The sequence below is a fragment of the Phaethon lepturus genome, unplaced genomic scaffold, assembly GCF_000687285.1.
Source record: "Phaethon lepturus isolate BGI_N335 unplaced genomic scaffold, ASM68728v1 scaffold40662, whole genome shotgun sequence".
Classification (NCBI taxonomy): domain Eukaryota; kingdom Metazoa; phylum Chordata; class Aves; order Phaethontiformes; family Phaethontidae; genus Phaethon; species Phaethon lepturus.
In genome coordinates this window covers 1-25,716 of record NW_010523439.1, presented here as the reverse complement: position 1 = coordinate 25,716, position 25,716 = coordinate 1, and the positions used below count along the sequence as shown (strand labels likewise).

General features: G+C 37.9%; 1 protein-coding gene across 2 annotated transcripts in view; it reads left to right on the top strand.

The window, feature by feature from the left end:
• Positions 1-20,230, top strand: part of RAB2A (RAB2A, member RAS oncogene family) — a 31,405-nt gene extending 11,175 nt beyond the window's left edge. The window contains exons 4-8 of one of the 2 annotated variants that reach the window (XM_010282120.1): positions 46-138; positions 3,705-3,816; positions 16,201-16,269; positions 18,590-18,722; positions 18,769-20,230. In XM_010282120.1, the coding sequence (XP_010280422.1) occupies positions 46-138; positions 3,705-3,816; positions 16,201-16,269; positions 18,590-18,685 (370 nt within the window). In that variant the 3' untranslated portion in view covers positions 18,686-18,722; positions 18,769-20,230. Of the gene's footprint in view, positions 1-45; positions 139-3,704; positions 3,817-16,200; positions 16,270-18,589 lie in introns of both variants that reach the window. The other variant, XM_010282122.1, reaches the window with a different exon arrangement.
• Positions 20,231-25,716: the final 5,486 nt, after the last annotated feature.

The window sequence follows — 25,716 nt, the reverse complement described above, 5'->3', positions numbered from 1 at the left end:
AGAGATTTCTTACTGTTCTTAATTTTCATTCTCTTCCATATTTAGGAGGGACACTTTCAACCACTTGACAACTTGGTTAGAAGATGCTCGTCAGCATTCCAATTCCAACATGGTTATAATGCTTATTGGAAATAAAAGGTAAAATTTAACCAGTTAGGATTTTGTAAGTGGTAAAGATCCATGACTTCTCTAGATTTCAGCTTTTGCATTTTCTTATTTTTAGGCAGTATGTTAACTTTAAATTATTTTCAGTCACTGGACATAGTTCTGTGGGGAATCTAAAACCTTTCCTTTTCTAATTAGACTAATACAATGTGCAGCACATGTGGATCTACCTTATGTTCTGAGTACCTTTTTTAGAAGTAATTTTATTTTAAAAGGATTGACTGGAATGCATGAAGTCATGGATCATATGAATTATTTTTCCTGTTACTTTTTTTTTTTACATCTGGTATCACCATTTAGAAGCACCTAGATCTCTCCCTTGTAAAGAGAATGAGTCCTAATTTTAGATGTTCTAAAGTGCTTTAGTTTTTGGTTAAGAATCACAACAGAGAAAATTTCATTAAAAACAGAAGCCCGTACTACAGGATTTACTTCAAAAACTTCTCTCAAATGTATACCTCAATGAGAATATGAGACACTTCTGAATTCTAAGCCTGTTTCATGTTCTGTATGTTTTAGCTGGAGTTGGGGGCAGAGAATGCTTTTTCACCATTTCCTGGTGAATTCAGGCTGCCCTTGGACACTGGGCGATGAAAATACAACTAAAAGTTTTGGAACGGTGTTACCCAATTTGTAGATGATTATTTACTTGATCTTCTCATCAGCTAGACTGTCCAAAATTCTAAAAAGGTTCCCTATTGATGCTGAGACTTTGATCTGTATTGAAGGTCTTAATGTATTCACTGATGTGTTTTTATAAAGTTTACCTGTAATTTTTCTAGTTCTTGATCCAGTGAACTGTAGCATCATGACTAGATTTTTTTGCTGGATGTAGGATTTTTCCAAATACCAAAAACATAATCTCAGAATTTAATAACCCATTAGTTAAGGGCCTTTACTTAATTGACCTTAACTTGTCCCCATGCCTCAACAATTCTTGAAGGTAAAGATGCCCGTTGAAATAATACTGTGTATGCTTGTCCCTTAAAACTTAATGAACAGCCAGATCACTTCTTAGATACTACTGAGAAACAGCCTTATGGTAAAGACTCTGATTTTGCTACTCTGGCCTGTTCATCTCCTATTTTCTTCTTCTTACCCCTTCTTTTTTCCTTCCTATGGCCCCCATGCTCTGCCTCCCCCTGGAAAACATTTTAAGCATTAAGTAATTGTGAAGCGTGTCCACATTTTTATACATAATCTGGAAAATTACTAATGACGTTCTTTGTAATTGACAAATGTGATAAGCATAGTCTTCACAAATGAATATAAAAATGTAATCTCTTTTATTAAATAAAGCTTTGGTAAGCCCGTGATGCCCCTGACCAGCTGTTTTTATGCTTATGTGAGTGAAAGTATGGCACTGTGAGAAACAGTAAAGTGTACTTTTTGCTATTACCTAAGTTTGCATACTTAGTTGACATCTGTAACTATTCCTGATTATTCTTAGCTGTTAAACTAAATTTTTACGCCTTGCATTCTGCTAATGCAGACTATATGGCATAATTGTATATTATAATATGCTATAAAATAGCTACTTGCAGCTAGCTCAGTAATTCCCAGTTACAACTAGGTTTTATTCAAACAATAAATACACTTAAGTTATGTATTTTAAGTTACAGATTAAGGTTCCACAAGAAGTAAAAGTTCTTAAAGAAGCTTTTTAAAGGGGATTTTTTTCAAGCCTCAAAGAGGAGGACGGGAAGAAAGCTCCTTCAATTATATTGCATTTTCCTGAAAGTGTATTACAGGAGTTCTCATGGTAGGGCATACTACTAGAGATGCATGGAAGGAAGAATAGTAGCATAATATTTTTGAAGGAATAAATTTTGTTCTTATCAGTTCCGAAAGTACACTTGATACACATTTGTAGTACTGACTTATTGCTGCATTTGGAGAGTGTTGAGAATTTAATCTGAAATATACTAGCTGTCTTTTTAAAACATTACAAATACTAGTGTTAAAACATGACAAATACTGTACTTAATCTTCTTTCCAGAACAAAACATAGCTATATTGATCTAGTAAGACCAAATGCTTCGAATTATTGGAATGGAGAGAGGAAGACAACTGTGGTTAGTAGAAGCAGTTAAAGCTCTATAAGATTATGTTTAGATATCAGTAGTGAGTTTTGACTGGGTTATCACAGCAGTTTTTGATGCAGCTGCACTACTTCAACTCAGGAAGTTTATTTCTGTTCGATCGTGGAGATAACATTGTAGTGAATCAAGGTTTTAAATAAGGTATTTTTGAGGGTACCATGGTAGTAGCAAATAAAGACATTGCTCAAGTTCAAAAATACAATGTCAGATAGCTACTTCAGGAACATGAGAATGAACATGTTGTTAAGATATCTTAAGCCTGAAAGCTTACATAGTAAACATCAACTTAAAAATTGTTTTGAGAAGATGTTTCTTGTATCCTTATATTCAAATGCTCCATGTTTAAATTGTGTGCTGAATTGTCTTGATTCTATAACTCATCTGAGCTAGCATGTAGTTGTAAAAATAACAAAAACCTGCTTTGCTGCAAATAGATGCCACAGTGAGTATCATTTATTTTTAATATACATATATAATTACAAGAATGGCACCACTGAAGCCCAGTAGGATACTTTTTACTGGTATTCTGGCCACAAATTAAACCTCTTGCATGCTGTTTAGTTTAAAAATGTGTATCTGAGAAGATAATTTTTACATGCACAACTTCAATGAAACTTTATATATATATAATTACCATTCATGTATAAATGTAGCATTGTTATTGCTCAAGATGTATTATACTTAGAAGGACAAACTGTGTACTCCTTGTTCTTAAAGAAGCTTTAAAAAGTAAAGGTGAAATACTTATGTGTCTGTATGACTTACAGAAGCAGATTTGTCTTTAGGATCCATCTCTTGGACTGGATGACAGAAACAAGAAATTGTGTAACAGTCACTTCAAATTCTTCTGCTGCTAGGGGGCCAGGCCTGGAATTTCAAAACCTAAATGCTAGCTTGTTGGGAGAGAACAGCTAATGTAGTTCAAAATAACTTTGTTTTGCTTTTAAGTCTTTTTATCAGAACAGAAATTGACTGTATGAAGTTTTGTTACTGACTAGGAAAAAAAACTCAACAACTTTATTTTTTAAATTATTTTTAATATCACTAAGAAATCATTTCTAAAACTCCCTTATCAGTTCAGCTTTACAGTGTGGATTGGTAGATAACATTATACTAGAAAAGAGTTATTATTTACCTAAAATGACAATGTCTAAAGTTAGCCTTCACGGAATAGCTAGATAAATATACATGCATCCTGTTGAAAGCCATTTTGTGAAGTCTTTAAGATCTATGTCAGCTAGGACTGATAGCTCAGTGCAGGTGTGATGTCTGTGATTATTCCATATACTGTAAGTGCAAGGCTTACGTAAGGGCTTGAATACTCATATGTACTTAAGTTCCAGTGGGGGCTCTTGACTTTTAAGCATGCCTCTGAAGAATAATATTTACATGGACAGGTTAGACTATGCAACTAACTTTTTTTTTCCTAAATCTTAGTGATTTAGAATCTAGACGAGAAGTCAAGAAAGAGGAAGGTGAAGCATTTGCACGAGAGCATGGACTTATCTTTATGGAGACGTCTGCAAAAACTGCTTCCAATGTAGAGGAGGTAATTTTGCTGAACACTGGTATTTTAGTAAAACAGTTGTTTTGAATTGCACTTCGTTATTTGTACAGATACTATTCCTCTAGGTTTTGGATTCCTTAACTTGAATTAACTACTCTTTTAATTTACCTTATGAGAAATACAGTGTCTGTTGTATCTGATTGCATAGCACTAATTATATTACCGAGACTCTAGTAATTAATATATTTGTGGGTTTTTTTTAAATAGTTGATCAGAGAAATGGGTATTTCTCTCTGCCCTGAAATCTAAAAACTAAGGCTAGAATAGATTTGCTAGTCCAAAGCAAGCCAAGTTAATGGTATCCTTGGCAAATGTCAATCCAACCTGTTCTAAAGACTTCTAGTATTTCACAAGCTCTTCAGAGCAATCTATTGCAGTGCTTTGGTATTTGTGTTGTTGCCATTTTTCCCCGCTGCTACCTAGGAGGCATCTTCTTTCCTGCAATTCACATGCACAGTTTCTTTTTCTGTCCTCTACAGAGCTGCTGAAGAGGTCATTATCTTGGTTGCTGTAGTCTGCTATGTATTTGACTAAGTTTTTCAGTATTTGCTAGTTTAAAGAACTTAAGTCTTTCGAAGTTTTGCTTGTAGTTCATATTTCTGGACATATGAGAGTTCTTATATATCTCACCTTGATTTACTGCATGCCTTTCCTGAAGGGTGGTTGAGGTGGGTTGACCTCAGCCAGCAATTAAGTGCCCATCCAGTTTCTCACTCCCCCTGTCCAGCAGGATGGGGGAAAGAACCAGAACAGCCAAAGTGAGGAAACTATGGGGTTGAGATAGAGTTTAATAAATGAAGGAAAGAGGTAGGGGGAAGAGTGATGGCAAGGCAGTCACTCACACCTTCCCACAAACGGATTGATTCCCAGCCAGTCTCTGAGCAACAGCAACTTTGGAAAGACTACCCTTTAGTTTTTATTTTTGAGCATGATGTCATGTAACATGAAATATCCCTTAGCCCAGTTCTGGTCAGTTGTCCTGGCTGTGTCTGCCCCCCTCCCTGCCCCAGCTGTGGGGACAGAGTAAGAAACAGAAAACCTTGACACTGTGTAAGCACTGCTCATCAGTAGTGAAATCATTTTTGTGTTATCAACACTGTTTTAGCTGCAAATCCAAAATACGGCACCATACAGGCTGCTGTAAAGAAAACTAACTCCACCCTAGACAGATACAGTACAGTGGTGGACAAAGAGCTCCAACCGAGATGTTAGGGCTATGTAAAGCAGGACAATTGCTTCACATGTCTTTCAGGCCTATACTTGGTTTATACATCCCTACTTAACTAACCTTTTTTATAATAGTGTGATGTCGTTCAGCTTCTCATACTACATAACGTCTCCTTACTCTTTTCCTAAATGCAAAATGGTGGACAAGTGATGAGGTATTCTTTTAGTGGTAAGGCCTTCTAGTTTTGAAGTATTTAGTATTTTTTGAAAAGTTATAGTAAAAGTAACAAACAGCTTTCACTGACTTCAGTTGGTTTGTTACTACCCGATTCTAATATTAGCATCTCCATGTCCAAAAATACGTGCTAGTGAAGGAGTTGTCCAGTACCTAATGCATCTCTGATTATCTGATTAAAGTTCAAATAGCATCCTCTCCATCTGATATGAGTGAGTGATTATATGCATGTACTAACTCTTGAATTCTGATGGAAAAGCTTTAGGATATAATCCTTTTTAGTGACAATCAAATGCATTCCTTAAATGGTATTCTCAGTCAACACTAAAAGAAGTGGCGTGATCTAGAATAGCTACAGCTGAAGGAGCAAAATCTTCGTCTTTGAGCCAGTAAAAACAAATAAGGAGAAATAGTAGGCACAATAGATGAAAGATACCACTTTGTGGACAAAAGAGACAATTTTCATTTTAATGCTGGTTCTTGACTGTTCGGTATCAAAAAATAGAAGGGAACAAGGAGAGAAATCATGTCGAATGGGCAACACTTGAGGAAAAACCAAGAAGTATGCACAATGGAGGCCAGTCTAGTACACCCTCAGTACTTGACTGCAGGACTGGAAAGAAACGGTAGTTTTGTGGCTGCCTGAGGATGTAGAAACTAAACAGGAAGAACAATTATTTGAGGTAAATCAGCTAAAATTAGTTTAAATTTTAAGCAGAAGAAATCTGTGGCCCTGGGTCTACAAATGCTATGTTACGTGGTGGCAATGGAGAATATTTTTACTGGCTTCTTTGGGGAAACTAAGGTCTAAGAAAGTAATACTGCTGAATTTTTTGCGTTGATGGAAATACACTGGATCTAGAAAGCTAGACATTGCAAGTCTCTGAATTTGCATCTGGATTATTGTATTGGATGTTTTAAAATGTATTTGTGTTAAAAGTGGAGTGGGCACTTTCTTCTACTTGCTTAAGTTTCAGGTAAATTATCAAAATACTTTTTTATGCATTTAATTTGAGTCTCAGAATGCTCATCTTTTCCAAAAGTACTGGACATTTTAGACAGAACTACTGGGATCAAAGGGGATCTCTCTAATTGTATGCAGGTTATTGGGGGATGAGAAGGGAAAAAAGGTATGGGTAGGGGGATTTAGGGGGAAATATCCCCTTAATTACTCAGCAGCATTTTTAATCCATGCTGATAAATCACTGATGACTATAGTGCAGGGGTTATCGTAGAATAGTTTGGGGTTGAAAGGGACCTTTAAGAGTCATGTAGTCCAACCCTCCCTGCAATGAGCAGGGACATCATGTATGTAGTTAACCATTACAGTGCCAGGATAGCTGTAGAAATCTTTGAAGTTAGACATGTCTGTATAAGATACAGCATCAGCAGTGTTGAAAGAGCAGATGATTTTACTTGAGAGAAGGATATAGCTCCAGAGCAAAATGATACATGTAGATTCTGACTAGCTAGCAGCAAAGACTTATGCAAACAAACATTTACATGAATACAGCTTCAGAAATATTTAAGAATTGTGTGCACCTATTAGGCCTTTGTTCTTTACTCTGTATTATAGAATGATAAAACTAATGTTTGATTCATTTTTAATTCAATTATCAGCCTTCTGTCCTTCTTAACCCATCAATAAGAAATATCCTCAGAAAGGGTGCTCTGAAGAAACACGCTATTACTGTAAGGTATATGCATGTGTACATATTGAAATGCATAGATATAATGGGCTAGAACATTCCTAGATAACAACTGGTGTCATTTCCTCTTTCCTTTCCGAAAAGAGGGATTTTACCATACTGAGATCATGTAGTTGACTAATAAAGCCTTGGCCTGCTGCATTTGTGCCTGTGTTGTGTTGCTTAGTGGTTGCTATCCAAAACAAAGTAGTAAAGGAAGTGTATTTCTGGGTATTGAAGGAAATAATGTAAGTGTGTCACTTTTCCTGGCAATCACAAAGAAGCTACACAGTGTCCAGTAACAGGGCTTAAACTATTCTTCCATCATTTACGAGAAATAGATCCAACTTTGAGGTATCTGTCCAAAGTAGAATTTAGGAAGCATATCCTTTTTCCTGGCCAAACATGCTTTGCAGTTTAAATGTTTTGGGGGTTTTTTTCCTCATTATAGAGCTGGTTTTCAAACTTTGCTTTCTGAATCTGAGGCAAAAGTACTCCTGGCAAAAGAATCGGGACTGTTAAGGGTTTAGAAATAATTGTCTTGCATTGTTCACAGAAGCCCTTCCTCAAATCGCTTGAATCCTGTAGTTCCCTGTATATGGGAATGACTGTGTATGTACTTCCCTCTGTATATGGAAGCAGTCTATCTCATAAACATACATGGCTGCTCAAAATACCTAGTCGAGAGGAATTAATTTATTTAACAAAAACACCTTCATGCATGTTGTTCAAGTAGAAAATGGAGTAAACTAATCTGCTTTGATTCTTTACGATGGCTGCTTGTATCAGAAATTTCCAAAGTAGTAAGGGAAGCTTCCCAGGCAGTTCTAAAAATCTTCTGAGGTAATTTTTCATGGAAAAAATTGAAATTTCAGAAGTGTTCTGAACTAAATGACTCTGCTTTGTAACAAACCAAGGTTACAGCAGTCTTAATTACTTTTTACTGAACTGCTCACACTGCATTTTCAAGTTGTTTTTTGTAATTTATAGAATGTAGATTAATTCTTGTATATATATATTTTGATTGACATAGTAAATCTCACAACTGTGCAGTTTGTGTCCTTACAGGTGTAAAGAAACTCTGTATCAGGGACTTTTTACGCATTTTAATTATTCTTGAGACACTGTTAGCATACAGATTACACTGTTAGTGGGTTATCTAACCATGTTCCACATTTTCTGAACAGCTACTTTGGTAGGGGCAGTGCCTTATATACTTGTTGAGTTTGTCCTGTTACGCTGTGAAGCTTAAGCTGCTTGCCACATGAGCATTTCTACAGTATCTGGTTCAAGATCTGGCATATATTTCTTAACTTAAAGTTGTCTCTAGTCTATGTCCAAACTCATACTTGGCCCTGCAGGAACAGAGCTAGCAACTGTGTGTCTCTTGTACGCTGAATACCAAGTTCTTGTCACTGGGGAATTCAGGAGAGGCAATGTGGCAGTATGAACTGGTGGTGCTACCTAAGTTAACACAGATCTGCATCATAAAGCACATGCAGATAGCCATCAAGTCTTGTGGTCCTACTCATAGACATTCAGTGTACAGACTACTTGCATTTCATGCTGATGTAGTAGTGAAACACAGCAGCACACAGGTGTCTCCTGTGTTGCACCAGAAACAGTTAAGTGGCCAGAAGAGACTTTTTTCCTAATGGATTTTTTCATCTCTAGTTGAAAATACATGTCTCACTGTGTCAAGACAAGCCTCTAGACTTTGTTTTGATCCATTTGACGTTGTTTCTGACTCAACTTTAGCTTACCTCTTGTCATAAATGGCTGTTGTATATGTTTGCAAGCTAATGGTGGAGCCTTTAGCAGTTTCTTTGAATGAGCAAATTAGTTTCTGTCGTTAATGTTACTTAAGCTGTTTCCCTTGTTTAAACCTGACTTCCACCACTGTGTAATGCCTTGGTCAACCTGTAGCTTAGCAATACATTGACCTGTTCAGTCCCTGTATCTTAAGACAGTTTAAAAATGTTTGTTGTGTTCTTCAGGATTATCTCTCGTAGCCTACATACTGGATAGAAATGTTTAGCAGCGGAGAATATCCTGTTAGCTGTTTATCTTGCGCAAGACTGTTAAAGGATGTTTATACCCTGTTTGCACAATAGGTAACTGGTAGTTGGGAGCGGGAAGTAGATGTAGGCTCTTTCTTCATAGTTTCTGTGGAGGCTTCTAAGAATTCAGTGTGGCCACAGAGTTAAATCATCATGTTTGATATGGAATGGGATTGGATGAGAAGTTTTCAGAATCATTGTGAGGATAAGAAGGATTATTGGGGGCGAGGTTAAGCACAGGGTTACGATTTGACTGTGGTCATAGTCAGGCCAGTTAAACTCGTGTCTTCAGCAGTATCCTATTTATTTAAATGAAGGGGGAGTTTGTTGTTGATTTCCTTCTGGCCTCTGTCTAAATCTGTCAAGGTAGCCAGCTATCAAAACATAACTGAATTTTTGTGCTGTTTTTTTCTCAATGATTTCTAAGCTGTATCACTAGTGCACTTATTTCTTCACAATTCTGTTTAAAAAAAAAAAAAAATCTTGACTGTTTTCGAGATATTCCATAATGTACACTGAGCATGGCTACTGGCTTTCTCCCAGTGGAATGCGTAGTTAAATTTGATCTGAAACATTGAACTTGTTCTTCATTCAGGGTAAAAGGAGCCTTCTGTTAACTTTTAGAACTTTGGTTATCATATCTGTTCTACCTTCTTGAATTGTATGAGGGATATGTGCTCTCAAGTACTGTTTGCAAAATTCAATGTCGCGTATGTATTTTTTCCCCTCTAAGAAAACACTGTGATGGCTATCAGTAGGATTTTCACTTGTATACGTATGTCTGAGGCCCAAACCCCAGGCATGTTTGTCCTTGTTTTAATCATAACATCAGTTACTTTCTGACCTTGCATCAAAACTGCACATAATACTTGAGATTTTTTGTCTCATTGGCAAGAGACATCATCAATTTTATCGTATTTGTTTTTTTCATGCGTAGTTCAACAACAGTATATGACTGTTAATTGTAGTCTTATCTGAAACATGCAGTTCAGAGCTTGCTGAGTGCTTTCTGGTTGGGCAGTGCCTAGCACTTCTACAGGCAGAACAGAATCCCCTGCATGAACTCAGGGTGACCATGCTGTCTCCTACAGCACACAGATCTTTGTGTCCCTGGAATATCATTTGTTTGAATCCATTTACATGCACTGATTCTCAAGAAGTAAAGATACCTAGCGGTACTTGGGAAGCTGGAGTAACTTCATGCATTCTTCTTGCACTCCAGACTGCTACTTTTAATAATGATGACTGTGATCAGTAACCTTAAGCAAAAGTGTTTTCTGGATACTGGTCAAATCAGTACAAGACATCATCAGTGTTCAGAAGCTTATCTCACTTGAGTTGTACTAAGGTATCACAGACTCCTGGTGTGGGAGTTGTTTTTAGTAAGTTGTTTCCCATATGGAGGGGATTATACAACCCTATGCCAAGCTTTCATCTTATGAGTATTGTCTGTATTATTCCAAGTTGTCTGCACATAAATAGAATGCAATAATGGATTCATTATTTAGGATTAAATCTGAATAGACTAACGGTTTTGACTGAGCAATGGAGCACTTCTGCTACATGTAGCTGGATGGTCATTCAATGGTTTTGTTTCAGCTGTAACTTAATTTTCTCTTCAGGCAGCTTCTTTCATACTTTTGCTTAAATGGATAATGAATATTCAAAACGCTGTAGCTTCAACAGTGGTACTGCTCGGTCCCAGATAAGGGAAGGAGGATGGCCTTTGTAATATTCTGAAGGGTAAAAATGAAAATCTCATGGAAGGATGAGATTCTTAACAGCTTCTAAATTTGAACTGATTTTTTTAGAAGTATGTTTTATTTCCCCTCCACACCTAACACAATTGCTGGTAAACACACAGTTGTTTGACCTGGTAGTATAGTAAGCAGGGATTTAGTTAAAAAATTTTGAAAATCCTAGGATGTTAATAGTTTGCATAATAAGGTAAAGTGACACACAAGCTGTAATCTGACTAGAACTTGCAAAACAAGAATTTCTAGTTCATAAAAGTCTTAAAAAAAAAAAAAAACAAACCCCAAACAAACAAACAAAAAAACACACACAAAAAAAAACCCCACACCACACACAACTAACGTGTTAGGTTTCACTTGTATCAAAGCCAGTATTCTTTCAAGTTCCTTGAAATCAAAGTTCTGTGATCTTTCAGCTGTGTGAAGCTGGTGCTTTAGACAGTTTCTCCCATGAGAAAACAGAGAGGTGAAGCTCATGCTGGTTCAGCTGTGCGACAGAGAAAGGGCAGGACACCTGGCTCCGGTGAAGATTCACACCTTTTTACCTCCTTGTGGCAAACCCTGGGACTGTGCCCCAACTGTGCAGTAAGGAACACTGGCTCTGCCATGGTTCTTCGGGCTTCTGGGCATCTCAAGGTATAATCAGAATAAAAAGTCTCAGTTAATTGAGGTTTCTAGGCTTTATAGAAGAACATGGAAAGTATGATATAGCTGCCTGCCTGAGCTGTAGATTCTGCTGGAGAGATGGATTCTTAGTTCTGCGTTTATCATCTTTTTTTCTCAGGTTCTCTGTCCTTTGTAACTGTTCAACAGCAGCTGCAGGACTTCTTGAGGCACTTCGAGCTCTGACAATGTGCATCTTCCAATAAGTTTGTCAGAAAGATTGCACTCCAATGGGTACACATAAACAAATTGCTGTCAAGTTCTGGTTTGTGCCTGTGCACCTTTACTTCAAAAATAAGGCTACAAATGTGTTGAGGTGCTCTTTGGGGTGCAGGTTCATTACATAGCACCTTCCTACAGCTTGATAATTAACTCCTCTGTAGCCCCTTTAGTGTCCTAGGCTTCTTTCTGAAGGATCATTTAGTTGTAAAAAATATTGTCTTACTGTGCATAAAACAGCTGCTCAGAGCTTTGGGATCTCACTCTGTTAAGTGGCCATCCAGCACCACTTACACACTGGGATGGTGAATGCTCTAGGGGTAAATCCATTTGTGGTCCGTGTTACTGTTTGCAAATGTAGTCTTTAATACTAATCTAACTATTTGTATGTCACTGCTAAAAGGTAAGATAGGAGATTGGGACGGATGAAGAAATTTTTGGTGTTGGCTGACCGTGAGGGTCATGCTTTAGAATTTGTGAGATATTTAACCTTTAAGCATTCCTCATTTAATTGTAAGAAAGCATCTAGAAATAATGACTGCCCAATTTGTATTTCATAGCACTAAATTTAACTTCAATATTGCCACCAGAGGGCAGCATGTTACATGAACTGGCCGTGCAGAACCTGATACGTTCCGATTTTAAGCAAAGATGAACTTTTAAAATCTGATGTTTGAAAAGTAAGAGTGGCTCATTTACAAGCTTTTTGCTGTTATGTTCAGCTTGTAGCTAAGTCCTCAAATACTTGTCACAGCATTAGCTTTCTGAGAAAGAGAAGTGACGTTATTGATACCTGCCAGGTGAAAACTAAATGTAGATGTTCTGTAACTCACATTCTGGTGCCCTTAAATTATTATTACTCCTGCATACAATCTCCATAAGACAGAGGTACCAGGAACTTACTCCCTTACTTCTTGCTTTGTTTCTACCAGTTGTAGAATTCGTACTTCCTGGGTTTGTCTCAAGGGTAGTAAACCTACATTACTTGTTTACTTTGTGTGATAAAATGGATGTTGAAGTTGATTTAATTCTACATTCAGTGTTTTTAGGATTAATTTATCTAAAATGCAGCATCTGTACTGTTGGGTGGTTTGGTGTTTTTTTGAGGTGAGCACTGTGAGACTTGACCTCTTGATTCCCATGTAGCAATATGATCTAGGAAACTCCTTATACAAATCATCTGGAGTGATATTATACTGGTGTATTGTGACTCAGAAACCTCCTTTGTTAGCTTTGTAGTAGGTGCAGTAGCTTTGCAGATCACATCTTATAAGACTCACTTTCTCACTTGTACACTAACGTAATTTTGCTTGGCAGGGTATTACTATTACTTGAGAACCTAGTTATAATGTCAACACAATTGAAAAACACGTTATATTAAAACAAATCACTGAATAACTTGCATGCAACCTTTTTTCCCGTGCTGTGGTACAGATACATTTAGTAGTCTCATGCATAAAAGCATCAGTAATTTGTGATTTGGAAAGATTAAAACCAGGAGTTAAACGCTAAATGTAGACATTTTCCTGAGGTTACATTGTTTTCTTCAGTTTTCCTGAAATGTAGTCTAGAATTTTTATATTTGGAAGTCTAACATACTGTTTTTGCAGAAGTCCCTCTTTTCCTTTTACAAGTAATGGCGATACTGCGTACTACGGTCTTGCTATCTTTCAGGTGACTTAATATAAATCCAGATTGAATCTGGTACTGCCTCTTCTGGGATGGTGAAAATAAACCTGGACCTGAGCTGATTTGGGGTGAAAGTGCTGGAGTATCTTTGTATAGTGTTTTAGTAACAGCAACATTACAGGAATGTACAGTGCAACCGCAGTAGGCTTGGGAGGCAGCCAGACGAGTCCGTGTGGGCTTACTGGTCAGGCTCTTATGTTGTGTGGAAGTGGCTAAACTGCACCTGGATCCAAGTTGGCGTGTGAAGTGCTACAGCTGTGTTCTTGCAGTCACCTGCACATGGTCTCATAATTCCAAACTGGATTTGAGGGGAAACCTCTCTGTCTTTCTGCATCCATGGCTCAGTTAATCTGCAAATAGGATAAACTGCCCATAAGTAATTGAGAGTTTATAATATACTGCATGTTCCAGATAAGAGTTAGAACATGCAGTATTAAAAGAGATTTTTAGAAGTAGTCAATTATACTGAGTTCACCTTCTTGTCCTTACTAATTGGGGCACGAGCATGCAATGCCAAAATCTGATGTGATATTCTTAAAGCGAGTAGACTGCTGTTTTCCATAAAGTTCTCAGGTGGTGATTTTGAGTCTGCTTATACTTCGAAGCATAAGCTAACTTAAAATACATGGATGTAAGAAACAAACGGAGGTCTCAAGGGATGCAAGTCTCTTTTCATGGCTGATTAGTAGTAATTTTTCAGAATCCATACCAACTGAAGAAAACATGAGGTAGATTTATTATGTGCTATATTCTTGTCAAACCATTGTTTTTCAAATGGGAATTATTTATGTGTGACCCAGTGCAGCCTGGCATTTTGCCATGCAGAATAACAGTATGTGCTCTTTTAACACTAATACGTGGTGCACCAGAATCACTGATGGGAATGTGTGGTAGTCAGATTACGTCTTTTCAAGACAACTGAAATTATGGAACTGAAATAAATGGAATATTTGGGTTTTTCAGATCAATGGTTTCTTAGGCAATATGTTTAAAATAGACCGTACTGAACTCAGTATGCTTTTTTGCGTTGTATAGTACATGTCTAATAACGGGGGGGGGAGGAGGGGGATTGAGTGTTGTTAAATCACACTATGTTTTCCAGTGCATTTTACTATTTTTGTGAGGATAGGTGGGTTCTTGCGATGATCTGTTCTTGAGTGTAGCAGCCATAAGATATTTTATACTCCGTTGTGTTAGAGTTAGTAGTCTGTTAAAATTCTAGTTTTGTTGGTCTAAAGTAACTTTTACAGATCTAATGTAGTTCTCATGAAATGAATTCTAAGAGCCTAGGCGTACTTAGCCAACATCTAGAATTGTTAGACGTGCCAATTGCTAAGTGCTTGTTTACATGAAGTTATCATAACACATTTTTAAGACTTCACGTTCTGTTTAATGTCCCACTGAAGTAGAAGCAAGCAAGTATCCTCACAGATTCCAGCTTTTTGAATTTCCAAAGTTTTTGACTTACACCCTTCAGTAGGCCCATGTATGAGGCCATTACAATAATTGGTGTATTATCAGAAACCGAGATAATTTCAAAATTTTTTTCTTACATTGAGATTTCAATTTCTGAGGAATTTGAATCAATGCGTAGTTGGACAAAAGCCAATTTTTCTCCTCAACTCTAACGCATGTTTGAAAAACGAACTCACTTCCTAAGTGCCTTGTGAATCTGCAATGATTAATTCTTCTCATTATTTTGCTGCAAATTCTCATGACCCTCTGTGATGATTCGATCACCCACTTAGAGTTTATGCATATTCATATCTTTCCACTCCTGCTGCAGTCGTTCAAGTCTCCTTTACTGGCTGTGGTGTATGCTTGGTGCAGTAATTGAGCTGCAGTAGATTGATTACTCTGGGGAGCTGTAAGGCCTTTAAAGGTGAAAACATATCAGTCCTGTTAATTAGGAAACAAAGCTCTGGTGGCAAGTTCAGCAGTCAAATGCTTCCAGTGTAGAAATGAGGAAAGGTTTGATTTGTTCCTCTCCATGAACCCTGTTTACTTTCTTTATATTTGAATTAGATCTGTATTTGCTGTAATAGGCTTGTGCAGAAGATAGCGTATCTTGTATGATTGCATTGTGTTGGTATTTTAAGCCAGAAAGAACTATATGTTTAATATTGATTGTAATTATTAGCTGCTGTTAATCATCTCTTAAATTATACATTGTTTTAGGCATTACTTGACCTATCAAGTTAAATGAGAGATGAAGAATGGAATCATTGATTGTAAACTTCAACCAAAAGCATTTATATCATTGCCTTTTTCAGACCTGAATGTCAAAGTCTTTGAATTAAAACAATAGATTTTCAGACACCATAATAAAACCTGGGGCCTCTCCTTTTTACTATTAAGAGGTCTATTGCCTATTGTGTGTAAGATTAATTAAAGAGAATACATTCTTAAAATTAGGTGAATATTAAATGATAGCGTAAGGTTTCATGCAGCAGACAGCATCCTTACATCATCATTCTAAATACCCTGTGGTTTTATGTTGCTAAGCACTCTAATCTAGAGTGGCCTATTAGAAAGATATTAAGGGTAGGGGAAACCATCTGCCACACAATCTATCCGTAAGGATCAGAAATAAATAATTTAAAAGTAATTTATATATCTTAAAAAACACTTTTTCCCTGTAATTACTGGACAACAGATTGTAGAATACAGACGTTATGAAAATGCCACTGTTTTTGTAAACAGAGTGTGATCCATTGCTACTTCAGGGTAGGCTATAGGATGCTGTTGTCATACCTGTTCCTGTTGAGGTCAGAAAGAAAAGTCTCACTGAGACAATTGCACATGGGATTGGAGTCCAATTAGTGCATCTGACACCAAAGGATATGGCATTCATTGTGTTTGTGTCTTGTTTTTTTTCTCCTTCGTTTTAGGCATTTATTAACACTGCAAAAGAGATCTACGAGAAAATCCAGGAAGGAGTTTTTGACATTAACAATGAGGTAACTTTTAGTACTCTGAATGCTTTTTGTTTGTTTTTTCTTTAAATATACAAAATTCACCTTCCCTAGAAGGCCAGACAGTAAAATATCTGTTCCATTTGGATATAGAATTGTCTGCCATTGTGATAAAAATGGATTAAAATAAGTGACCCTATCCATCCATGAAGCATCACAAAATAATATAAATCCCCAAAAGAGAAGAAAATCCACTTTCATCCACTTCTCCATATGGTGTCATCTGTTTTCAAAGATAATTTTCCACTATGTAAATGGGGGACCATGTTGATATGCCAGATGCACTCCATGAGCTGTCCAGTATAGGGGAGGGATTGCTTTGAGAGTTACATAAAAGACTTTTGAAATGTTCCTGGTTTAGGTGGCTGGATTCTGTAGGGAATAAAAGATTAGCCATTTTGCCTATGCACATTACAGAAATTACAGATTATTGGGGCCTGTCTCTCTGCTTGTTCGGGGTGGGGGTGGGGAGGTGGAGCAGGGAGCACTTTTGTAATGCAAGAGCCTAGAAAGATCTATAATGTCTCTCTTGAATTATGAAATGATTGTGCTGTGGAAAGTCTTGAGCAGTTAGGAGAGAGGTTCATGGCTGTAGAAAAAGCAGATTCAAATTCAGGAGTAGTAAATAGAAATATTAGGATTATATAGAAATGTTAGGATTGTATAAGCTAACAATTAGCTTATCGTTAACGATTGTTAATGTTCACATAAAAAGTCACACCACATAAAGTTTAAATTTGACAATGTGAAGTGGTCAGTTCCTTTCTGATGCCCAAGTGTTTTTTTTTTTTATCCTGCATGTCCTTAAATATCGTTGCTGAGGTGCTTAGTGAAACCACATGTGAAAGTCTGCACTGCCACTTTCTGTTCTGTATCTGTTCTGTGAATAGGTGCATTTTCTGGGACTGCCAGTCTGATGCTTCCCTTAAGTGTGATAGTCCTTACAGAATTGTTCAAAGAGCAGTGAGGGAATTGGCAGGACCCAATTGCTTCACCTCTTCCTGATTAATATATTTCAACGTGAGAAAATTTAGACTATTAAAAAACATTGCTCTTGTGACTTTGGAGGGGAAATGGTGAGAAACTTCAGTAGTGTGCTAAGTATTTGCATTAGGAAACTTGTAGCTAAATAAGACTTGAATATTGATCCTTCAAAGGTATTAATTCTGACTGGGAAATGTGTGTGCATCTATGTATATATGCTGTTTTGGTAAAACACTTTTTAAATTCAGTTTAGTGATGAAAAATTTTAAATTTTCTTTTAACATTTTTCCTAAAGAAAATGCACTCAGTAGTGCAATATAAATTGGACAGTAATCAGAGTAGCTGAAAAAGTATGCTCATTGTATCTGTCGAGTTTCATCTAGTAGCTGACTGCTTTACTGTGCCTTATGGAGCTTTGATTGCAATATGCTGTCAAGAGCCAACAGTCCATGCTATTTATTTGGCTTTATGCCAAGTCTGGCTCCTTGATTCCTCAAGAAGTTGCTATCAGCCCAGGGGGGGCAAAACCAATGAGCCATAGGGCATGCTTTTTATTAAAGAGGAGTCAAAGAGCGAAAAGAAACCACATCAGCTGCTGTCAATACTGAGCTAGTGCCAGAAACCCCAAGGCTACCACTGTTGCAGAACAACTGCCAAGCGCTATAAATCTGAGATTTACTGTGACGCAAAGTTTCCTTAAGAGCTTAATTTCTGAAGCTACTGTATTACTTTTCTCAAAGTGCTGTATTTTTAGGTAAAATCCACTTGAGGGAGTGAGGGTTAAGATATAAGTGTGATTTTGATGAATGAAAGAGCTACGCTGTGTGTGGGTTCTTGGCAAGTAGCCATGTCTTTTGGGATCATAGAAATTATTGATGACACAGAACACTCGTATGCCCTTAGCCTCTACAGCTGATTCAACACAGAACGAAATGCTGTCTAGAGAGGAAAAGTTTTATATTAAACTAGTGGAGATTTTGGTGAGAGGGGAGAGTTTATACATTCGTAGCAATGCTATGTATTTTTAAAGCCTTATGCCAGATAGTATTAAAATACAATTCTTGCTCTGTGTTTTCGTGTTAGGAGTTTAAGGTACAGTGTATAACATAGAGATAAAAGTTAAATGAGAAGGAAAGCATCATCCTTTAAATTATATTGCCAAGGGCATACTGCTAAAAAAAGATAAATTTTGCTAAATTTGTTGCATACATTAGCAGAACTTGCTATATGATTTTCTAAAAAAAAAAAAAAAAAAAAGAAAAGCTTTTCAAGTATATTAGTGTTCTAAAATAATTACGCTGTGTATTAAACTTCATTTCAGGCAAATGGCATAAAAATTGGCCCTCAACATGCTGCTACTAATGCAACACTCGCAGGCAATCAGGGAGGACAACAAGCTGGAGGAGGCTGCTGTTGAGCCTGTTTTTACTTTCTAGCTGCCTGGATGGGGCCTACTAACTCATTTGTTCACCCTTCCCTCTTCCCTCCTGCCCCGCTCGCCTCCAATTCAGCTGAGACATGAAACTTGTAAGTTGGTTTCCTGTTGCAGAAGAAGACTTTATCCTTCAAATTCTTGTATAACTTTGAATAAATGGTTAATGTTCACTTAAAGACAGATTTTGGAGATTGTATTCATATCTATTTACATTTGATTTCTAGGTCAATTGATGTGATTATTTTCGTTAAATGTTGTCTTGTGCCCTTGACTACGAACTGAATTGTATTAAACACTACAAAGTCATCTGAGTATTTTAATCAGTTTGTGTAGTTAGGTTTCCCAGCTCCTGCGGTTACCTAATGTTTAATATTGTAGAGCTGTCCTCAAGTTTTTTGTCAGTTTTCAAGGCTATAGAGAGAAGCGGAAGGACTCTTTTAATTCTGTATTTATCACTTTCTGTATATATAGTTTAATAACCTGCTTGGGTGTACTTGCCAAGCTAGAATTCTTTAATGCATTTGCATAAATTCTATACTACTTAGAGCTTGAAAACTACAGAAGCATTAATAGAAATTGCTTGGACGCTAAATTTTAAGCCTTTTTGACATTGTTAGCATGTTCATCCTCCCCTGTCATTATCCTGAAGTCCAAGGTAAATGCTTAATGTATATTACTAGAGGCTACATACGTGCTATCTATTTTAATGCCAAATGTTTGCTGTTTGTCCACAATTTCCACAGCACCTCTTCAGAAATGGATTAGCTGTTTGCCTTAACAAATACTATCGGTAAAAACAGAATATGAATGAAAAGTAGAGGAGGCGTTGATAAATTCAAAATGGCACATTATAAAAACATTAATCTTTTCTTGATTTTTTTTTTTTTTCTTGTTTACCACTTGATTCCTAGGTATATTTTTCATGCAAGGACAGTTTTTCAACCTAAATGTACAGTGGTTGTGTAAAGTTTTCTTTTAGTGGCAACTTGTAATCCTAAATATATGGTAAGCATCTTGTCTATTGTGAAGAGGGTGTGAAAATAAAATCTGCCAGTTTGGAAATCTTGATGAAAATCAAAACTAGAAATGCTTTGGAACTTATTATGGTGGTGGTTGGAGGGGGGTGGTGGAATGTTTTGCCTCAAATGAGAGGGTTGCAACAGTGCAAAACAATCCTGTGTTTAAGTGTTTGTTTGTTAAAGTACAGAATATTCATGTCACTTTTCCTACAAATGAGGAAACAACTGAGTTTCCATCTCATTGTATTTAAGTAAATTGCAGATAAAAGGGTGACACTAATGCTAGGCCATGCTTCATGTATCTAAAAAAAAGCAGGGGCGGGGGGATGAAATGACTGCAACACTTTTGTCTTACTGGACCAATACTGACTGCAACACAACACTGGAGGACATGGATCCTCATGTCATCCATTCTTATATTTAGAACTTTTAACATCGAACATGAATAACCTTCAGCCTGACAGGTGTAACATAGTGGTGGTTCTGAGCTTAAATAAAGTTTAAAAAACATGTGGAACCTCTTGTTTGTATCTGGGGAAGGAACAACTGATAAGGATTTATGTTAGTTGCTGACTTCAAATCTTTCTTACACATTTAGGAGCATTATAAGCAATGCAATATAATTGTTTTCAACTATTTAAATTCTTATAAGGTTACTCCGTTTACATACTTTTAACTGTTTCTTATAGGAAGTTTGCATTTATAAAGCACACTTCTTTCAGTTAAAGTTTGAAAATCGTGTTGCAGGAGAGTAAAACCATAGGACTGAATTGCATTGTCGCTGAGGGAAAACTGGCTTGTAGTAACTACCTGCTCACAAGAAGGAATGAAAGAACAAGAGTACTTGCTTGAAGATTTTTTTTTTTTTTTTTGCAACTGGCATCATTGCAGAACTCGGTTGCCTGAGACGAGATGGGAGAAAAGCATGCTCTTCTATAGGAGCCTCAGCTACCTTACAAATGGGAGTAAATTTCCCATAGCCATAACAATTGCCCTGTTAAGGGAATAGCGGAGGAGTGGAGTAGGGGCACGGGGAATGTGCTGTGACTTACTGTAGTCACATGTGCATATTGATTTTTTTTTTTATCCCGTTGATTGGTCCTGGCTTGCGTGCCAGTCTTGCACTGTACATTACATTAAGAATCTGGTACTTTCAAAGAGGAGCTAGAACAAAACCAAAGTTTCCTCTCATTCTGGCTGGCTTTTTGTCACAAAATTTGTGCATACCTAATCCTTTTGTTGCTGATTAGAAATCTGTATGTATTTGTGGTTTTTTGAGAAGACCCTGATGCTATTATATCCTATAAGAATTTGAAAATTACATGGCACAGAAACTAGCGGGAAAGTTTCCTTCTAGAGCATGTGCTTTGCAAGGTTATTCTTTCACAGATTTCAGTTTTACTTGTAAATGAGTGACTGATAACTTGCTGAGCTTTCATGTTGAATTCCAGTTGCTTTTATTGGTTGTATTTTCATTACCAAAGAATTTGGTAAAACACTTAGTTGTTCCCCAGCAACTTGTACAGCTATTACATGTAATAAACTATCAATACTGAAAAATCATACCAAGGTGCAGTTTCCCTGTACTCCCAGTTTAGCATATGGTATAAACCATAGTTAACTTACAAAAGAGTAAATTTGGAGCGACAAATCCTCTAAGCATAACTTAAGGCTTGTCTCTCTCATTTCTACTTAAAATGAGAAGCTCTGGGAATTTTGGCAGTCATTTAAGAAAGATTAACACTCCCCCTCAATCTTCCACCTGTGTGTTTCTGTTGACTTCAAGCATTCTGATTTATTCTTGTGCAAGATCAGACTCAGCAGCAACTTAAGGTAAATGACTGCCAAAATACTTACTGATAAGCTAAATAACAAGAGACTGTCTCAAGCCCCTAGCAGGCAGCGAGTGCTACCTTCCCTACTCCCTTTCTGCCATGTTATGCATACTGTGACATGCTAGTTCGTTGTGGTGCTGTCTCCTTGGAAGAGCCTTCAACTGCAATATTTATATATTGGTGGGGTCAGAAGGGCACGGATTAGTTTTAGGCTGAATGGCATACCTTTGCCTTAAGAGTTTACCTGTGACTGTTAGAGCACTAAATCTGTTCTTGGGAAGAAAGGAAAACCTCTTACCGGGCTTGAAGTTACAGTTAAACTGAATCTGAGTGAAAAAAATGTATTAAAACAATTTAGAAACAGCAGAAGACAGTTTGGGGCATGAAAGGATTTTTTTTTTTTTGTTTGAAGTAATCATTCTAAATGAGGGCACCCCAGTATGCCTGCGTTTTTCTCAAAGTTGTTACCAGTAGGGTATTGCTTTTGTAAATGCTGATGCCTGAGATAGCGATTCCTCTTGATGGACTGTTCTTTTGTCACTACTGCTTGTCCTCCAGCTTTCTTCATAGGTTGGTTGGTTGGCTTATTCTCCTCCTAAATCAAGTTTCTCTTGTGTTGTTACTTTGTCTTTGCCTTGTCTGTTCTGGTATTTTGTCATTCAAACTGAATCCAGTGAGTAAGTGCCGTTCTCCATATTTACCTTTCCACATTTGTTACACCTACGCTTGAGGGAGTTTGCCCGATGTGGGGCATTTGCTTTGGGGATGGAAGGGTGGGGCAGAGGGAGAGAGGAATATACTATCTTGCTGCATGATAAAAAATCACAAGGGAAGTATTGCATGGGTTCTGTTGCTTGTTAGACATACCGTGTGTACTGTTTTGCATGTGTGGGGGGATAGAATTTGCCTATTCCTCTTCCACTATTGCATGGGAGGAGATAGGGGAGAAGGAGGAAGATTAACAGGTTTTATTTGGATATCTTAATAAATTTGTTTGCTGATACCATACTTATGATTTGTAGATACTTAATATTCCTCCCCCTACAATCTCTGGGTTTTCTTCTGCCATATTACTGCCATGTAACTTTAACAGTATGCAGTGGTGATTTATTTTAATACGGTACTGAAATCTCCGTTTGTAAATAATCCAGGCTGCTGCTGTGTAAGTAGCTGATGAAATGTCTTTACTGGGTCTGCTGCGTATGAAAGAAACCACAACATTAAGCAATAAAAACTACTAACAGAATGTTACGAAACCAAGACCATGACAAAAACGCAGCATGTTGTGGATCTATCATTTTTATTCTTGGGAGAGATTTTATTATTTTTGGAACTATTACAAGACTTACGTTAAATATTGTGGATGATAAGAGGAAACAGACTCTTGGCAAACACGGAAAACCAATTACAGCATATTACCCTATTCCCCTTCCAATAAAGGAGGAGCGAAGCTGAAAGTTTATTCTTTGCTTAGCAGCTGGAGGAGGAGGGGGTGGAGGGAGGAAGTGTTCCTGCTTTAGGATTGGCTTAAGGAAGGAGGTTGTTGCTGTAGCAATCTCACCATGGGTAATCCAAGCTGGAGAAGACAAAACCAGCATGCTCTGCAGTCAGTTTTACCCCAGTCTAAAAAATTACACTGTTGTCATGGGAGCACTGATTAAAGAAGTCACTATTCTATACTATCAGGTATACTCTCCACTTAAAAATAAATTTTAAAAAACTGTGTTTGGTTGCAACCTTCAATACGGCAACTCTCCCTGTCGTGGTGATGAGTATTTCCAAAAACTTGTTACGACAAATTAAGTGGACCATGTATCTGATACTCAAGACATGGGATTTAACTGCTGTGTGATGGGAAAATCTACTTCATACTTTATTTTGAGGCCAGTCTACTACAGTGTCTGTACATCCATTTTAATTCCTATCACAAATTGCAGTTTTTGTAAAATTGTTCACAGCAACGTGAAGGAATCAATGCATCAGTATATTCTGGGGTGTCCCCCCCCAGCATAGTTATGATTTTTAAAATTCCTTCTTTGAGGGGTCAGATACACAAATGTTTATATTAGGCAGAATCTCGTTGATGACTATAGTGCATTTGGTGTAAATTATAGCAGGACCCAGTTAGCCTTTCTTACGTAAGCAAAGCCCTGTACAATGTTACTGAAGTAACCAGAAACTGATCACTTTTCCTAGACTTGGGCATAAAATACTGGGAGGCAAGAAAATCCTTAGGTGAGAGGACAGCTGAAAAGAGACCAAGGTACAGTTCTAACAGTTGTCAGTTTAATTGTCCAAGTTAAAATTGTCAAGTAAACAGTACGTTTTTCTGATTGTGGCTTGGGAAAACATTTTCAGATGCAGGGAATGTCTGAAACAAAGTGACTTACAAGACAGTTAAGTAACAAGGGTATGTGGGAAGACAGAAGCCCAGGGGGTTGCTCGTGGTCTCCCATGAAGATGATGCAGGGAGAGGCTGTCAGTTTAACAAGTGAAACATGCCCGCACAGAAGCTAAAAGGCTTGCCATGTCTCCCACAGCTACTGCTATGAAGCAGAAATGAAGCTTGTGAAGTAAAGTATGTGCAATAGTGTAATCCTCCCTGGGATGTTTTTCTGTGAAGCCATGTAACTTCAGGGAAAAGGGCATCTATCCTTGCCGCTGAAGAAACTCTAATGTATGTTACGTCACAGCCCTGGCCTGCAGGACTGACTACTGTAAATAATACTTTGGTGTCTTCACTGGATTCTTGTCCAAGTCTGATTCTATTTTCTTTCCAGTTTTCAGAGCTCCATGTCTTATTTCTCGTGTGTTTCTTCACATCTTCTGTAACTCATTTCTCTTTCTTACTTCTCCCACCTTTTCCTTTCCTAACCTGGAGTTTGGGGGTGGATGTCTGTTTAGGGACAATGATTCAAGAAAAGGAGCAGCATATTTACAGTTCCCTATTCTTCAGGAAGACCTTTATTAAGGATCACTGGTTAAAAAAAAAACCCAAACTTTAGTTTGTCTACATTGGCTGAAGTGATGTTTGCTTCTAACAATGCCATTATAGCAACTTAACATACATAGTTAGTCATAGATCCACCTGTCTAACTCTGTTGAGGACCCGGCCAAAGCATCAGGCGTGCAGGGAGGCTCACTGACCTATGCCTGGCATAGGCACACAGCAAAAGGTTGGATAATCACAGTGGGTGGTATGAACCCTGGGCACGGAGCATTTGCAAGGCTGAAGGTTTGCCTTACTGACAGGCCTGCACAGAGGCTGCTAAATCCCCTTGCCCAGGTCATCCACCACCAGCAGAAGGCTCCAGGACAAACATAGAAGAAAAATGCAGTTGCCTACCTGAAAGGAGGTTGTGGCGACATGGGTGTTGGTCTCTTCTCCCAAGTAACTAGTGATAGGACGAGAGGAAATGGCCTCAAGTTGTGCCAGGGGAGGTTTAGACTAGACATGAGGAAAAATTTCTTTACCGAGAGAGTGGTCAAACGTTGGAACAGGCTGCCCAGGGAGGTGGTGAAGTCACCACCTCTGAAGTGTTCAAAAAACATGTAGATGTGGCACTACAGGACATGGTTTAGTGGGCATGGTGGTGTTGGATTGATGGTTGGACTTGATCTTAAAGGTCTTTTCCAACCTTGATACTATGATTCTAGTAGTAATTTTTTTGGCCGAGACCCATCTGAGTGGTGGTTTGTTTTCAGCTTTCATTTGAAGGTGTGCCTAACTTGATTTCAGTTTAATTCAATTGCTATGCCAGGTGAAAAGCAGTTTTCCTCCAATGTCAGGTGAACTCTGCAGTTCTAAAGGCACCAAGTTATTGTTGCTCACCAAATGTAAAGGGATCTCCTCAGGGTTGCAGCAGAGGAAGATCTGCTACAGAACTATTGCTCCATGAGCCAAAGAAGAAGCTTGCTTGCTGCAGGCGGGAGGAGACGTCTCTCGCTATCTGGGTGCTGGGAGCTGGTCCCCCCTTCCTGCTCCACAAGGACCGGGGCGGCCCGTTGAGGTATGCAAAGCAGCCATGCGATACTCCCCGGGCTTATCAACCGCCATCAGCTGGATCTGCTGTTCGCTCCAGACTCCACCTTTGCTTGGAAAGCGCTCGCAGTTCCATGAGGTAATCCTTCCTCCCAGCGCTGCCGCTTATTACGACGG